This window comes from Dromaius novaehollandiae, chromosome 3 (assembly GCF_036370855.1).
Source record: "Dromaius novaehollandiae isolate bDroNov1 chromosome 3, bDroNov1.hap1, whole genome shotgun sequence".
Classification (NCBI taxonomy): Eukaryota; Metazoa; Chordata; class Aves; order Casuariiformes; family Dromaiidae; genus Dromaius; species Dromaius novaehollandiae.
The window spans coordinates 58,478,996-58,497,368 of NC_088100.1; the positions used below are offsets into that span (position 1 = coordinate 58,478,996).

The 18,373-nt window shown below is 38.7% G+C and overlaps 1 protein-coding gene across 2 annotated transcripts in view; it reads left to right on the plus strand.

Annotated features, from left to right (window-relative positions):
- Positions 1–18,373, plus strand: part of NKAIN2 (sodium/potassium transporting ATPase interacting 2) — a 544,824-nt gene that overhangs the window by 461,808 nt on the left and 64,643 nt on the right. For both annotated transcript variants that reach the window (XR_010388354.1, XM_064508937.1), the window contains exon 4: positions 967–1,167. Coding sequence is in view for 1 of the 2 variants with exons in the window: in XM_064508937.1 (XP_064365007.1) it covers positions 967–1,167 (201 nt within the window). In the remaining variant the exon portion in view is untranslated. The remainder of the gene's footprint in view (positions 1–966; positions 1,168–18,373) is intronic.

Sequence of the window (18,373 nt, forward strand, 5' to 3'; positions counted from 1 at the left end):
TCACATTTTACAATGAGGTTACATTTATAAACAGTTTATAAAGAATTGATAAGCAGTGTAAGCTATTACAGAATCCACGAGGTCCATAGTTTGCTTACAACCATGTATAAAACCCTCAAGTAATGTGCAACCAAGTATAATTTATGAAAGTCATATCTATAGTATTGTTTATGATGTATATTAATCATTTATTAATCCTTTATGAACTATTTAAAAGCACAATCTTAATGGAAAGCATGGCTGACTAGTTACTCCCTTGTACTAGCTAGAAAGTACCAGCTGCATGGGATTTAAAGGTTGCCTGCCTCTTTGCCCTTTATTTAATGAGCTGAACACTCTTTAGACAAAGCAACACTCAATAGCTGTTTCCTTACAAACAACTACGAAATTAGAAGATTGAGATGGGCATTACTAAGAATTCAGAAGAGAAGGCTATATTTTCAAGCCATAACGCTAAACCCTTTTTCTGCACTTCCTCCAATATTTCAGTAGAGCTACCACAGAGCTAAACTCCTGGCAAAAGACCCACACATATTAAAGTCTATGAAGTCCCAGCTCCCAGGGATTCTTGTATAGTTTGGTGGATCAGAACACCAAAATAGGATACATACTTCTAGGAACCAAGCAGAGGAAGGTTGGGGTGGAAATATGCACATGCATCAGTCCTTATGATTTCCACAGGAACACGGGAAATGTAACGGAAATGACTGAAATGGTCCAGGCTATTATAATGTCTGGGAGCAGATCCTAGCTTGCAGGAGTATTTTCCTTCTGCTCCAAAACAATTCTGTCTGTCAAGGTACAGCTACTTCAGCTTGCTGCAGGCAAGCTCCACTAATCTTCATGTGACAGTGCAGTTTTATTGCTGCTCTTTGCTTCTATATGCATGCTGAGAAATCGCTAGCGGAGGCAATTGGTAACAGAGCACCATCCCAGCATGTTAATTCTTCACTTGTTCTTTTGCAGGAAACAGATCTCATTCTGACCTTTAATATCTCAATGCATCGTTCTTGGTGGATGGAGAACGGACCAGGCTGCACCGTGACCTCAGTAACCCCAGCCCCAGACTGGGCACCAGAGGATCATCGTTATATCACTGTCTCGGGGTGTTTTCTTGAATACCAGTACATAGAAGTGGCTCACAGTTCTCTTCAGATCTTCCTTGCAGTAAGTGTTTATAAACAGCCTCACTCCCAGCACTTTTTCTAGATTTCTTCTTGTTTCCTTCTTGCTTTATTGCCAGAATAGTGGAATATTGTGGCATGGATTTAGAAACCCTGGAAGTAAGTTTTAGAAGCCCTGCAGTGAAACTCTCTTGGCTTGCAGCTCCTGCAAGCAACCTGTACATGAAAAGTTCTGATATACACATTTAACACTGTAAGAATTGTCATTACCCATCCTCTCTTCCTGGCCCCTATTTTAACCATTCACCATCTTACAAAATACAGCAAGTTACATTCAAATTACACTAGAAGATAAAGTTATGATAAAATAATTAGTTACAGCTATTGCTGTGAAAGCCAAAATGAATAAGAAAAAAAGCCAAAATGAAAGAGAATTTTTTTCACAGTAAAAATAGCTTCATTGATCATTTCACAGGTCTTATATCTGACTAGTCAAATTACGTTGTTTTCTTAAAACAGCAAAACTGACCACTTGTCTTTACCACATTATTCAATATGCCCTTCAGGAGAATGGGAAAGGTTCTTCTCAAGAGAAGAAAATATACTTGTATGAAAGTGAAAAGCAGAAATCTTAATCTTTTTATGAGGGTAAGAATCCACTGTTACACTGAGGAAAATTTATGAGCAGTGAAAAACAGCTTGTAATGGTTGGGGAATGTGATAGGTTTTAAACAATATTTACCTGCACTAACCATTTTTCATTCTGATGACTCTGACTCAGGTGAAAAGATGACATAAACACTGATTTAATTATATTGAATGGCAAGCTGCATTTTTATGTAGTCCCTAGTGATGCATACACTTTTATGCCCAGGTGCAGATAAATATATATACCTGATTGCACATAAAAACATTACTATATACAAATTTGTTCAGCGCCTGGGTACATGACTCACACTATACATATTTTTGTGCAGAGGATTCAGAAGCTTTGTTGAAAGAAGGACCATACAGGCAAAAGAGAGGAAATTTGGTTTGACAGATGCAGAAGTTAATGTAAGGCAGCTGGACAGCCCATGACCCTCAGCTACCCCAGAGGTGAACAGGTTCATTTGTCTATTCCCCAGTCTTGCTGTAAGTGGCCAAGTACCAAGTGAGATCAGGAAAATACATCTCTGTGTCAATACATCTCTGTGACAGCTCCACATGTAAACGCTTAGTAGCTGATTCACCTGAAAGCGCCGCTACCTCCCTTCATTGGAGCCAACTCAGACCTCCTCCGGGCTCAACAGGTGGCCAAGTTGTAGCAGAAGGAAATGACCCCGATCAAGTTGTTAGCAAGGCAGGCACTGGACAGTTCAGTAAGATAAAAACAGTCCCTGCTCCAGATAGTTCACAACTGCAATTTTGGCAAGCTACAACTGATGGAAAAGAGACAAAGTGCAAAGAAATCAGATTGACTAAACAAGTACAATGAAAAAAGCTTTACAACTTTATTTACAACCAATTTTTATGACTCAGGCTTAACCTGAAAGGAGATATCCGGGCTTATTTTTCTGTCTTATTTTTTTGTATGTAAAGAATGATGAACAAGAAACTCAAGGAACACATAGTTCAGGCCAGATTCTGCTCTTATTCTGGGAAAACATGAGTGTCGTGCAACGAGGATTTTTGTGTATCTGTGCCTAAACAGAGCTGTGTTGCTGGATAAGGCCATTCTTTGCAAGCCATGGGAATGGTTCAGAACAGAAAGCCATCAGTAATCTGGTAGCTGTAGCCAAGTAAAGGTATTTTTACATTTCCATTCACGTTACTGTAAATGTGATTATCATAGGTAAAGAGCTACGCATTAAAAGTATAGGACAATTTTCCAAACCTGGTGTTTAATGCTTATACATACATCATTTTCACTTTTCTGAACGGGGTTCTAATACAAATGCTAGCAGAAAGTCTCAATCACAATAAATGTGGTGAGAAATAGAGGAATTACCTGGTGCTGCTCAGTGACATATAGCACAAAGCTAGAAGAGCAAATATTGCTTGGTTTTCAGCAAGCTAGCTTTCAACAAGCCTTGGATCAGATTTATCTCCAGTTAGTAGAAAGAAATTAATCTTTCCCTTCAATTTTCTTTTATAGGCACTTCAGTGGATCTTGCACTTTAACTGTGAAACTATAAATTGCCACCTACAAATTGGTTACTTGCTATCTATTTGTATTTCTGTATGTTCATGACAATGATCAAGCTGATGTTGATCTTGGCTTTTTCACAGACTGGTAGCATGTTTTTAAGGATGTTTCCTACTGCCTACAGATAAAAGTTACAAAGAAATTCAGCTTCACTGAGGCCCACTTATATCAGTCTTTGAAAACGGAATGAGCGTATTTTGTATAGCTTGTTAGTAAGCTCACAGCTACAGAAGGTTAGACTCCATATAGATGTGACGCTTGCTATGAAATACTTAGTGGAAAGAATATGAAAGCTAAGATAAAAACTATAAAAGCTCCATCATTATATACTTTCTAGAAAGAAAGGCTCCAGCTGGGTTGTTGCATATTTCAAGGATTGCAGACAGATACTTTGCTGAGGAGGTACAGACGACTCAGTGTCTCCAAGAGACCTTATCTCCTCACCTTATCTAGGAATGTGTCCTAGAAGAAAACAGCACTGGCTCGTGAACCGTATAAATGTTGCTGTTAATTTTGTGGAAGTCAACATGGATTTTGGTTCTGTAAGAGTACCATTTTGGAAAATAGTCATTTCTTCTTTTAGAAAGAGGAGCAGTTAAGACCACTGGAATATGAAATGGTCCCAAAGGTCAGGAGAGTCCCCACTGTGCAGAATGATGGTGTTCATTTTGTAACATCTACCTTTAAGACTAAAGAGAGCCAGACATGATGATGCACAGATATTTCGCCAGCTTTTGTTGAGGAATGGATTTTGCTCAGAATAAACAAACAACCTGGCCAAATTCCTAAGGTATATCAGATCATACTGAAGAAGTAACAGAAAATTCTGATTGAATTCTCTACATTTTGACCAGTTGAAGTTCATGGTTTAGAAAATCTTCAAAATGGAGAAAAATTATTTGAGAGCTACTGGGTGCAAGGAAATGCTCTGATAAAATAAGAATTATCCTGATTTGGGTATTTAGCACTTATGTATGCAAAACAGGGCTGGAATAACCACAGCGATAATCGGGGCTGCAACCACTCCTTTGTCCCATGACACAGAGCACACAGTGCTTTGATTGGTGCTGATGAGAGACCACAGCCCCTGTAGATCCTATCAGTAAATCAGCCTGGCACCAGAGATATGTAAAATAACCTTTTACTGCACTTTTATATTTGTCTTGTAGCCATTTCCGTTCTTAGCATATTACTTCTTGCTCAGCTGTTGACTGATTTCATTTCATGTTTATGGATCTCTATTTTGAAAAACTTCCAGTGATTTTTCTGTCAGTTACTGTGATAGTTTCATGGGAGTTTTCCATGCTTGGCATGACACTCTGAAACGAAATGGTACCAAAATCTTAGTGCCACACGCTGTGCTTTACAGCTTTTCTATGCTCCACACCAATACCTCCTGTTTGGTTCTTTTCAGACTGAGCTGACCCTCATTGCTATCATTTTATCTCTGTTTCTTAACACCTTCTTCCATCAAGTTAAAAAGAGAGAGGGGAAGTTCAGAGTGAAGAAGGGAAAATGTGAGGGAGGGGAATCTATTTCATTCTTAAGTGCAGCTTTGCAGCCTGCAGTGCTGCAAAATAAACAAACATATTTTTAGGGCACCACCTGCAGCATGCAGCTGTATTAAACCAAGCAGAACTGCTAAGGTTGTGATTTGTTCTGTTTTGCGTGAAACCCTGAGGTCTGGGAAAAGGTGTGGGGAAGACATTTCTACCAAATGACTCCCTCCTTTCCTCCTCTCCCTTCCCCAACTGTCAGTGAATAGCACCACTGAATCTGCGAAGGTGAAATCTTAGCTTTGCAAATTGCCAAAAAACAATACTTTCTTTAACGCTGTGGTGGTATAGGAGGAAAAATGCATTGGCCACAGCCAATTCACTTGTTTTGTTGCACAAAGCTAATCCTCACTGCAGTCTGTGCTCACATACTGGGCAAATTCTCCACTTTACTCATTCTCTCCCAGGCAAGCCCCATTTACAGAGCTAGGACATCTGAGCACCTGGACCATCAATGTGTTGTGGGAGGACCACAATTCTGCCTGTCCCTGATGCCTACATACTCCTGAAATGAAGTGCTCTGGTGATGAAGTGACTTAGATGCTCATATGCTCCATACATGAAAGTGTCCTTATATGCTTAATGGTTATTGATTCTTGTTGCTTACATCAGAAAAGCTATTTCATCTTCAGAACTCCTTGGTTATCAAGGATGAATATCCTTAAATTACTGATCTCTGGAGATGATTGTTCCAGGTAAAGAATGAGGTCACTGGTACTAACGGACATCTGATTTGCTACTGGTTTGTGAAATCTGAGTTTCATTCTGCATACCTTTCATAGAGTGGATGCTGAATGAAAGTCCCCACCCACCCCAAAAGATAGGAGGAAAAGTTGCCATTTCACCCTGGTGAAGACAGTGCTCAGGGTGCAGGGGGATACGGTGAGGAGTACACACTCCTAACCTTGGCATAAAAAAAGGGGGGGTTGGCTTTGTGTATAAATAGTGTAGATACTCTAGGTAGCCCACATGGCCAGAAAAGGATCACAAGCTGACAGTTTCACAGGTGCCCACACCCAGTTACTGTCTGACTCTAGCTATAGATCCTACACATAGTTTTCTTCATATGCGCATTTACTGAACTCCTGTTGTAGAACAGCAAATGGAAAGTTTTTGCAGTTAACGGCCTGAAATGTGGTTGAGATCACTGGGTTCTCCTTCCAGATCTACCACTATGTCCTTGGAAAATGATTTCACCTCTCTGTGCCTCTTCCTGAATGGTACAGCTCTGTGCCTCTTCCTGAGTGGTGCAGTGAGAAAAGCAAGAATTCCAGATTTTTCATGTAAGTTTGTAAGAGACTGCCATTTGCATAGACAGGGATCTCTTGAAGAACTGCTAAATGTGGATGACACCTACTACAGTAAGGCCTTTATGTGGTACAAACAAATTATAATAATGGTAATTGCATTTCATATAGAAATGGAGCTCAGATTCTCCACATCTTCCTTCTGCCTGTGTTTTATTCTTTGATTATGCATGACCTGCCCTCACTCCCACAAGGCTTTTCTTGCAAGAGTTGACAAATTAAAATCCATTTGTAGATCAAAACTCTGAAAATATGCAAATAAAAGATCTGCCACAGAGTTCATGTGACAGAATTACATATCTATTTGCCAGTGTAGGATTTAAAGTATTTATTATGCTTGTCTCTTACTTCTCACTTACACACTCACAAGTCTATTGATTTTAGTGGAACTAAGTGCCTGAGTTATGGGAATAAGACTAATGTGAAAGCATCACCTTAGCCATTTTGGTTTTTAGTTATATAGCCCTTGAAAAGATGAACTGCGTAACATTATTCCAGTAAAACAAGTGAGTGGGGAAAGGCATTTCTTATGTACTATATCTACATTATTGATGGTAACTTACATACCAAATAAATAAAACCTTAAGTAAACTATTACATAAAAGTATTGACCATTTTCATAGTGGTCTTGTCCACTGACTTTTTATGTGCTGTACATTAGTCTTAATTCCTTTTTGTTCCTTCCTGTATTAGTACTTGAATATATGCATCATGCAGTCATTAAAATTATTATTTCATGTTTTAAATAATTGTAATAGGTAATTATCCATCCATACTAGTTACAGTAAATGTATACTGCTAAGGATTCTGCATAGTCTGCATCATGCATAATACCTTTCAAGCTGTGATGCTGTCAGGCTGATTTAGGTCATAGGAAACATAACTGTGTTATTAACATGTGATAATAAAATTAGAAGCTAGTTTCAAAATCTCTGCTCTGTTGCAGACTTGCAGTATGACCTTTTGCAGGGTGCTGAACTCCTGTGCTGAACTGTCTGCACTGTACAAACACTAGTTCTCACATATCCCAGAAAAGTGTTGCGAGGATAATTCCATTCAATGTTGCAAGGTAATCAAATAGTATAGTAAGGTAGTCCATGTATATATTTAGACACTTAGGACAGTAGACTAGTTGTACCATATTAATGATCCCTACTTCTCTCAAGAATTAGTAATAATTAGAATAATGTATTCTAGAAATCCTTACTGTTAACATACTACAGATGACATTAAATATTCTCATGCCCTTGTGGAGAGATGGGAATACAGAGAAAGAGAGGGAGTTCATCACTAGCTATCTAGATAGAATTTCTTTTCTACTTTGCTTCGTGGCTCTTGCTGCTTGAGAGTGGAAGTATGGCTAAACTCCTAATTGGTCTCTGAAATGTCCCATATTATAAATAAATCAGGAAAAAAAAAAAACCTACAAGTTTACAATGACTATTACTACCTATAGTCCTTTCAGCGTGGAATGGTACAGAAGTCAGAGTGCTGAGCAGGACATTGGGGCAGGATGTAATTCATTGAAATCTTCTTAACTGGACTATCTTCTTGTGCTTTGGGCCTCCATGCTGTATGTATTTGACTCAAATATGCCACTAATAATATATCACCTAAAAGCCGCCAACTCTGCCGTGCACAGTATGATCACAAAGCAAAGCAATAGTTCTTGTCCCAAAGAACTTACATTCTATGTACGAAACCAGCCAGTCAACCAATAGAGATAGAAAAATTGGGAAAGACAGGAAAACAGAGAGGAGATACCAGCTTGCAGTTTCAGTGCACTTCCTAATTAACTATTGTCAGCTTTTTTGTAGGCATGATAGAAAAGTCCTAAAATGGGTTGTGAACTAGAATAATGAGTTAACTTTGCACTATCCATGGGAAAATTCTCCTAAAAGGCAGCACAAGAGGAAAGTGTGAAAGTTTGAAATCTATCAGGGGTCTGACAACAGGCAGGTGGCTCATCAGTGATGCACTCTGTCATGTTGACAGTGAATGAGAGGGGACAAATTAGGGGGGGATAAGCCACAGAGGACCTTGCAAAAGAAAGCAGTGGTTGAATTTCACTGGAAAAAAAAAGTAAAGAGAAGGAATGGAGGGATAAGCCAAGTCATGAAAAACAATCTTTGTAGTAACATTCCTGATGGGTTCAGCCAAGATTGGGGTGCTGGTCCGGAGCAAGGAGAGGAGGTGGCACATGTACAGCAAGACTCTCCTGTGAAGCTGTGAGTCATTGAGTGAGAGAGTAGGAGGGAGTCCAGGGGACAAGTGCACAGGAGAGGTTAAAGGAATGAAAGGCTTGTAAAATTTCTATGTTTGGAGCAGAAAAGGGGAATGAAAGTGCACCCAGAGACTGGGAAAGGGAAAGTACTTTCCGTTTTTTTACTTTTCTCTCTTTCTTTTTTGTTTCTTTTTTTTTTTTTCTTTTGGAAGACATTGATGAGACCTGAGCAGACCAAGAGACTAGCAGTTCCTCCAGAGACACCAGCAAATGGCAGAGCAGGATGAAGGGCAGCAAAGAGCAGGCATAAAGTGTGTAGGTATATCATCAGGACAGACTGTATGATAGGAGCAGGGACAAAACAGTGAAGATGGGGGAGAAGAGGGAGTCTGCCACAGGAATGGAGGAAAAATAAAAGCTGCCTAACAAATGATGCCCTTAGGAATCAGGCAAAGAACAAGACAGTGTTTCTGTGGTTTCCAAAATACTACTGAATAGAATCAAATGGATCCTAAATTGGCACTAGACTCTCCAGATCAGAATGATGAGGAAGTAAACAAGCAGGTCCTTTTCTCAAAGCTATGAAGACTCAGGGCCAGGCAGAAAGAATTTATGCTGTATTAAAGGTTTTTACCGAGTTCAGATAGATGATACTGGTATCTTAGGAAGTTTCACTGCTTGACTTAGGCTTTGAGTCCTGTTAATAATCCAGCATATCCCATTCTCATGCTCAAAATACGTATAATTGGATATGCTAAGAAAAAGCAAAAGAAGATAAACATCAGATCTGCTTGCTGCTAAAGCAAAAAGATAAAGCTCTTGAAAAACTTTGTTCTCCAACTATCGCAGTAAACCAACACTGGATTCTTATTTTTCAGTTTTCAATTCCTTTTTGCTGATCGCAAGTGGCATATAGCTGGTCTATTTGCAGTAATAAGTAAGTTTGATGCCATTTTCCTTTCTAGCCAACACAGAGCTCTTCAGTTCTGCACATAAGTAGGTCTTGCACAGCCTTCAGATTTACCCCTGTTAATTTTGTTTTCCCACCTCCTTTTTGACAGCAGCCTCCATCTCTTCCGCACACACACACACACGTGCTCATACCTTGCATATCAGCTGCCTCCTGTTGTGCCTCTATAGTGGTGAGAATATTTACATGTGAAAAAGGAGACAAGAGCTCATGTAATCAACTTATGACTATTTGAATCTAATGGGGAAAAATAACATTATTTAATTAAGGTGGAGTTCCTTTCTAGGGCAACACAGTGATTGAAAGAAAATTGATTCTAAATGACGTAGACTGGTACTTAGACAGACTAGTTTTTCACAACAGGACTGGGCAGAATGAGCACAATGGGAAGAGGGTATAAATCATTGTAAAGTGCTAATTTAATAACACTGTCGTGCTATGTTAGCGGAGGAGCAACATCAGATTCAGGCTTCTTTGACATTGCCTCAGAGCACAGCATATTGCTGTTTCTCTGTTTGACAATAATGTTAGAGCACATATTAGTGTTTTGAAGGATTACTGTAAGGAGAGATTTCTTTAAGCCTACACGTTATCTGTTGATGCTTCTATCAAATTCTACCTGCTTTTCGTCACCAATCCTTGCAGAAAACTGAATTGCACACATCAAAGCATAAACTTTTTTAATGAGCAGGGAGCTTTGTAAGTAGCATTGCATTCATTCATTTACCTAAAAGCTTCCCTTCTTAATGAACTGGGCTCATATAAAGCCAAGTTATATGGTAATTGTGTGAAAACAAGTTTGCTCCAACTCAGTGGAGAGAAGTCAGCTTTAAACAGTTACCTGATCAGGGCATACAGGATTTTCTCTGAGAGGTTTATTTCCTTGACTGAATGAGAAGCAACAGCACCAGCTTGAGCTGAGACTGGAAGAAGCAGTTCTACCTCTCACATATCCTCTTCCTGCACTAGCCAAGGTATGATTTCTTTGGGGATCAGAATTGCAATAACCAAGAGCTGAACATTAGATTCATTACTTTGAGGCCTGAGGGAAGTCTCCTAACAATCTGGTTTGACTGTCTCATATGTACTCCTTCATATAGAGGACACTGAATCTGCTGTCAGAGTGACCAGCCTTCCTGACCCTATAGGGTAGATAGTTACATGGTACAGCAGTGAGATTGTGGTTCCCCAGGTTCAGTGCCTCATGGCTGTCCTGGGCCTGTGTGATGCTGGAGATGCTGGGCTGTCAGGTGATGCTGGCTTGCTGGTTTGCTTCCTCCCACAGCAGAGATTTAAATTATTCCTCAGTTGCCGTACTAGCACAGTCCTACCTCTGTTTGCGTGACACTGTCCTAGCATGAGAACTGCTTGTGTACCCCTTCCAGCTGTATGCAGTTCAAAGCCATAGATTGGTGTCCTTTTACCTAGGATTTGGTAAGCACCTACAGGTTTTCATATTTTGAAGAGATTCAGAATAAAGAACCTAGTCCATTCTGGTTTTTTTCTTTGGATAATCTCTACAAGTGAGTTTGCATGTTAGAGAAACCAAACACTGTAATTACAACTGCTTTAGGCACATATATATAATAATATTAAGAAGAAGAACAGCAACAAAAGTAAATAGCATAAGCTTCCGGTAATCTCAAGTATTTGATTACAATGTATAGCTAAACAGAAAGGAATCTCTCTTCATGCTAAAAACTCATAGTCAAGTGCTCAGTTCACCAACCTGTTCCTTGAGATGATTCGGGTGGTATAATAAACACATGAAAGATGCTGCTTAAAATATAGAAATATGCACAGTACAGATATATCTCAGTATCATTGGGATCAGTATTCTTGCTGACATTAAGTATTACCTTGTGCTGCCATGAGCAAATATGGTCACTGTTATTTTGCCATTTTGTTCCACACCCCATGAGAACCCCCAGAGCTGAAAGCAAGACACCTCAATTCATGAGTTAAAGCACCCTTTCCTGAATATAAGAGAGGGATTGATAAACCACACTGCCAACTTCCACACTTGGTTGTGGGGAATAAGGTATTTTTCTAAAAATGCAGAAAAGGCCACTATTACGGCTGGTTTCCAGAGGAAGCTTTCAAATTCGTGTTGAAATTTATATAGTACATTTTATGTTTCACTTTTGTGTGCTGTCAGCACAACTTCCTGTGCAAAAGATGAATTGAGCTCATAAAAATATAGCATTATCTATAAAAATGTAGAATTATATATTGTTTAGCTTTAGTCATGGTAATTGCGCTCACAAACCCACAGTTGAGAAAATCTGGTCTGTTAAATTCACCAAAGAAAAAACTGCAAGCTGCACAACTTACAGCCATGGCAACTGAATCTGTATGGAAGGTACTGGTAGATTAATGGTAAATTCCTAAAATTCTACTAAAAAGTTAATTGCTTTTGATGGAGCTAGCTACTCCTCAAAAAAAAAAAAAAAGCAAACAAAACAAACAAACAAAAAAATGAACTATGTCTAGGTAAAATGGAAATCTAAGAAGCATTTAAATTTCCCTTATTGTTACGAGTGTGTGAATAGAAATCATAATATTCTGCTTTGAATTCTGTAATATTTTTCCCTATTTTATAGCATGGACAGTGTGACAAGACTTTTGCCTTCCAGAACAAAGTATCTAAGTTTTTATGGTAACTGTGTACCTTAGGACCCTTGGAATAAATATCTGAGGCAGGCCAAGAAACTGGGTCAGAAAACTGCTCATATTGTTTTTGCTGTTTGAGGTTCCTCATGCAATCTAAGAAGCAAATCCAATGGGGAATTTTCTGAAGAAACAAGATTCTACTGGAAAGTGTGTCAGCACTGAAATCTTTTATCTTAATGTATCAATGTCAATGAACGTCTTTAAAAGTGCAGGGAAGTGATAATCAAAATAGCACCTTGTTTCCTGCTAGTTTTCCTGGCTGGTTGCTTAGATTCTGGACTCCACACGAAAGCCATACTTGGCCAGGACACAAGCCCAAGAACTGCCACACTCTTTAACTTTCACCACAGCCCCTGTCGTGCATTGGGCCCAGACCCACTATCACTGTGCCAGACAATGTCTGGTCACAGCTGTATGGGTAGCACAAACCGGGGACTGTCCCTGACAGAAAGTTTGGATATGGTCACCTTGTTGTTGGGGATAAAAAGAGCTTAGTTATATGAATACAGGCTGTGTCATACCAGTTAGCCTTTAGGCCAGGAGAGTCTCTGGATTATTTCATTTGCCAGTATATCTCTCTACACTGCCACACATCCACAATGCCATGACAATTACACACTGAGACTCTGGGATCGCTAAAGCCACAGCAATACCAGAATAACTCAATCTCTAGCTTTCGAGATGCGGCCATGCAGCATGGAGTCCAGGAAAGGAACATGAGCTATAACCTAGTAACCTGGGGGAAAAAAAGATCCATTATTTATAGGATAAAAGACCATTTTTTAATGTTTATGTAGTATGCAAAACAACCTATGTAATACCTATATGAATTTAATCCTCTGTTTATAGACATGACCTAAGGATTCTTAGCTCCCTACAATTCTCTCTACAATGTAGCAATTCTAAGGAGGGAGGAGTCTAAGATCTTTTTTTGGCATGAGTGTGCTGGAGCTTCCACCTGAAGCTGAGATTTCAAATGACAGGTAATATTCGTTAGTGACATATGTCATTGTTCCGTCCAGATGAAGAAAAGGACTCTCCCTTAAAAGTAGGGGTAACCTGTTCTTCACATGTATTCTGAGTAGATACCAGCAAATTCGCCCCGTTTTTTCAACAGGTGATATCTTCAGTCCTGGCTGGACAGTCAATCAGCATATTTATGCGCTGCTGATATTCTGGGAGGCCTTTCAAGATGTGCTCCTTAGCAGCACCACTCAGCTAAACTTCAGAACTATTCAGACATCAGTTTTTCAGCACCCAACTGCTTGAAATTGATTGATATAAAGTGATTCATGTTTCTAAAACCAATTGAGCAGAATTTTTTTCCAGAAGGCAAGATTCTTTTAACTATACCCTTGAGCTCTGCTAACTTAATTTCCATTCTGTTCTGAACACAGAAAAAGAAATAGTTATCTTCTAATGTATACAAAAGAATAATGTAGAGGTGAGACTTTTCCTCTGCTTTATTTTATTTTTTTGATGTCCAGGCTTTCCTTGAATGTGGAACAGATCACTCGTGTGCAATGTCATAAACAGAGGAAAAAAGGCATTTGCAAAGTTATAGGGGCATTTGGCTGCTGTTAATGATTGTTGCTATAGATGGGAATTAAATATTGACATGACAGAATATATTTTTCTTTAAATGTAGAGAATGATTGAGTAGTGACATCCGGAATCTACCCTAGAGGTTCAAGTCAATAAAATATTAATAGCTGCCATTTCCAGGAAAGGCAGCATAACAATAGCACAACGGAGGGATCTCCGCCATTCTTTGCACCTATTGTTCTTCCTAACTAATTAACCATTTCCCCTTCCACATATTCTCCTAAAGATCAGGGAAAATAAAACCGAGCCCAAGATACAATTCTCTGGCTCCAATTTAGGTTCAAGCAGCCCCATTTTCTAGGAAGTCTTGTTCAGTTCGGAAGTGGCACATGGCAGACGGTAGCGACAACAGGCCAGACCCTTTGGGCCTCCACACATGGAGCTCCCACTGACACTGGCAGAAGTGCAGTCAGAATACATACTGCCGATTCGTAATGGAAACCATACACGGAAATCAAGATTTGTCAGACGGTCCTAACCTAAGCACTCACCATTTTATCAAGAGATTTAGGCTTCTGTTAATAAGTACATTCAGTGTATACAGTCATGATGAGCACAGAAAGCATGTGCTACAGGACTGTCAAGTCCTGTTTCAGACAGTCCAGTTCTTCCCATTCCTCACCTTCAGTGAGTTAGTATTAATAGTCACTTATGCATAAGAAGAAATAATGAGGTTTAATGAATCTCCAAAGATCAGCTACTTCATAAAAGCAAATGCCACACTTTTATCAGTTAAAGGCCTCCAAGTCCAACATCAGCAGCAGGGGGAATTTTCATTTTAAAGCAGATTGCACCCGGTTTCAGCAAATTATCATAGAATGATTACTCGACTTTTATCCAGTCAATGTTATGCTTCCCAAATGAATTTGGTTTATTGTCAGTATGTCTGCTTCAAAACATGTCTTCCCTAGAAAGCATTCCTTCATTCAGCTGCTCCTGCTGGAAGCAGGCAACAGCTTGAAGCTAGCAGCTGCTCTTGAACAAAGCAGGTAGAGATGCAGAAAGGCTGCCGAATCCATAACAACAAGCACATCATGACATAATTACAGTAAATCTCCAGAGTGGCCTGTACACACTGAATGCCATATGTTTCGGGTAGAGAAAGTGTGCATTAGTGAAACTATAGTATAATATAAGTATTTTCCACAGCAGTTCTGTTAGCATGAAATTGATTTTTTATCCAGAAAATTAACACTGACAGAACAGAGGATAATATTTGAATGGTCAGCTAGTTAGACTGGGTGATATAATTAATATCCTGAAGGGCATTAGCAGGTGATAGCAGGGTCTGGGGGATTTTCCAGCTGTAACTCTGCATAATCTAATAGCTGGTGCATCCATTTAACCTGTCTTTGATATGGTCTTCTTTTACCACTGCATGTAATAGCTGTTCTATTTTCTAAATGTCTTCATCTGACTTTGAACAGGTTAATAGGATTTACTTCTTCTGTAGCCTGCCTATACAAAACAGATTGTCAATATGGACAATTCTTTGTGGTCTGTCAGGAAATAATAGACTGTTCTCTCCATCCTTGCTTTTAGGACGTGATTTAGTTTCCTGAAGATTTAGATACAAACAAGAGAAGAGAGGCGGCTATTTGTGCAAGTCTTGTGTGAGCTGGCACTACTAAATAGCCACTTGGCATTTGCTATATCAGCTGGTGGTGCCTGCCTCATTTTCAGATGACAGCCTCCTGATTCTCCTTTAGAGATGTCTGCAGAAATTTTGCTGTAGCTGGATACCAACTATACAAAATAGATAACCCAGATACACTTCAAAGATTGCATTGGACTCTTGCAAACATTTTTCTGTTACAAAGTGCATGAATTGATTAGGTCTCCAGAAGCATTAGTCTCCTTAATCAATGTCTTGTGCTCTGTCTGAATCAGCATTTTAGGTTTCTGTGGCTTTGTGTTTTGTAAAGATGTTTCTTTGTAAAGACGTCACAAAAAAAGGATTTTTTCCCCTGGCTGTTAGCTCTTTCTTGACATGGTTATTGCTTCCTGCTGCAATGATCAGAATATAATGATGCAGCAAATTTTACAAGAAAGTATTTTACAGGAAAGTAAACTGCATGAACTAAACATATTATCATTTTCTGAAGTATCAGATCCTTTCCAAATGCCATCTGCACATTTACACCTTTATGATTTGTGAAGCTCTGACTGACCGAAAGAGCCTAGCGTCATTAAAAATTATGATAGTGGTTATATGTAAAACATAGCACTGCTTTTTCAGTCTCTTTTAGATCTTCTTGGAAATAGTACTGCTGCCAAGAAGTTTATAGTGATTATGTGAGCCTAAGGGTTACCTGGAAGAGTCTTCGTTTAATTTGACCATTTTTAAATATCAGGGATGAACAAAGTCTCACAACAGTGCATTGCATTCTCTATTCTAAAGTGCCTCTTTTGAGTAACTGTTCAGCTCCCTTAAACTTGGCAGTTCATTTTAATTAAAGCAACCTGGAATGACAGGAGCAAGTAAAAGGAATGAGGTTTTTTGTTTCTTCACTGTGTAGTTGTCCATAGTCTAAAAAAGTCAACAGATTTGTTTACAAAGTTTTTTGAAGGTATTATCCTTTTGTGCACTTCCTGGGAGTCACCATGGGTGGTGGGAGATGTGAATCTCAAACTGGATACTCACAAGAATTAAGGTACTTCCAGATTAATAAAATTAATCCCATCTATTTTTAGCCAAGGGACAGACCCATTTGACTCAGTTGTTATCAGCAGACCCCTGAACTAATGCCTTGTATTTGAGCATTGCTGAATTTGGGAAGTTTGAACTAAGACAACCTCTAAACTTCTTTCTGAGCTTTGTTAAAGGCCTGATCTTCAACTCTAACACACTTAAGAGCAAAAGACTCTATTTATTCACAGCTGCGTAGAGAGCACCTACTCAGAGCAGGTAGCTTTGAGCAAGTCCCCAAGGGAATTTTGAAGAGGATAAGAAATGTGATTAGACCATTAACCATCTCATAGAGTGACTCAATGGCATTTTTAATTTAGATTATACAGTTGTACAGATCATTCAGAAGCTTTTTAATTCTTCCTCTAACTTCAAATGTTTAAACAATTTACTGAAATTAAAAAGTAGCACTTCGCTGAGCACTAATGGAAGTTTTTTGTGTCCAAAACAGATTGCCAACCGGAAAATTACAAGCGGTTTTTGGAGTTTCTAAAAAATGTGATAGTATCTGTAAGGAGACAGTTGCCATCCAAGACCCTTCAGCATCTAATACACACTAACTCAATGTTTTGCTTCTTCTGAACACTAGGTCAAAACCTAAACTGTTGTAAGTTAACAGGGTTCTGACACCAGATTTGTGCACATGAGTTCAGGGTTTAATTTATTGTCAAGTCTAAAAAGCTAACTCTTTTTTTTTTAATACTTTAGGCAGGTGCCCAAGAACCTACCACTGTTTTCCGTTAACTACAGTTGTCCTCAGAAAATGCTTTTTCAGCTAATTTTCAAAATGAATTTTAAGACTCAGCATGATTATGCATGAGGAGCTTTTGATTTTTTTTTACACCAACCATAGAATCTAGTATTCTCTACACGGAACACTTATCAAATCAAGAACTTACATGGCAAAATTTATGCTGAAATTCATTATGAATTCATAATGAATAAAATTATTATGAAATTCATACTGAAAATTCATTATCAAATTCATAATATGAGTGACTTAAGTTTCACAAGAGTAGCAAAGAACTAGTGAGAACCTACAGCTGTCAGCTGGAAATGGTAAATGTTTGAATAGTAAAACCATTCAACATTCCTCTGCATTGCTAGCTGACTGAAATTTGAAAACATCACCTGAGTTCAGTTAGCATTTTATTATTTAAAATAAAAAGGTATTGCTAGTGTTGTTTGTTGTAGTTGTTATTGTTTGATTGTTGATGCTGTCATAATTTTATTTTATCAGGTATAATTACAGGTTCTCGGTTTGACCACTTAGAATATCAAACATCATCCAGGATGAAATTAGAAACTAACTATCTAAATATCATATAATGCCAGATTGTCTTTGTAGAACTACCATCACATACTATAATTTTTTGTTTGTTTACTGTAGTTATGGTATGTTTGTTTGTTTACCATAGTTTCAGCTATGGTATCCAATATCTGTTGAACACTACCAAGCGTTACACATGTTAGCAGAATACAGTACACTTGGTATTTTACTCTCATTTTACATAAACAACAATTGTCAAAATTGCAGTATGTGGACATAAAGTTGGGCATCATTCAGCCAGCTACCACAGGCAAAGTAACTTTGGCTATACTTCATGCAATAGGTGGCCTTTGTTTGTTCTCCCTACTGACAAATAACCACACTAAAGCTACAGAGAGGAGCACACTGCCATAGAAGAGTATACAGCAATTTGGAACATTCATGTAGTTGGATTTTTTCAACTCCAGCTCCATAATAATACACCACTGACCAAAGCAGGTGATTGGAAGTGGAGCAGATACATACAGACAGATGGATTAAGACAGTCATAATTGTACTTTCACTCAATTATAATATTAACAGGCTCCAGGTGACTGCTATTTTTATAACATCACTCATCTTGACAAGTCCCAGCAGGCCTGGAAGCTGAGGAGAGATGCATCCTGCTTTTCACGTGAACCTGTTTCCATTGTGAGCACTTAAGAGAGTTCCTCTGTCGAAAAGCAATTAGCTTCTGTAGTCTAGGGTGCCATTTAGAATATCCAGGC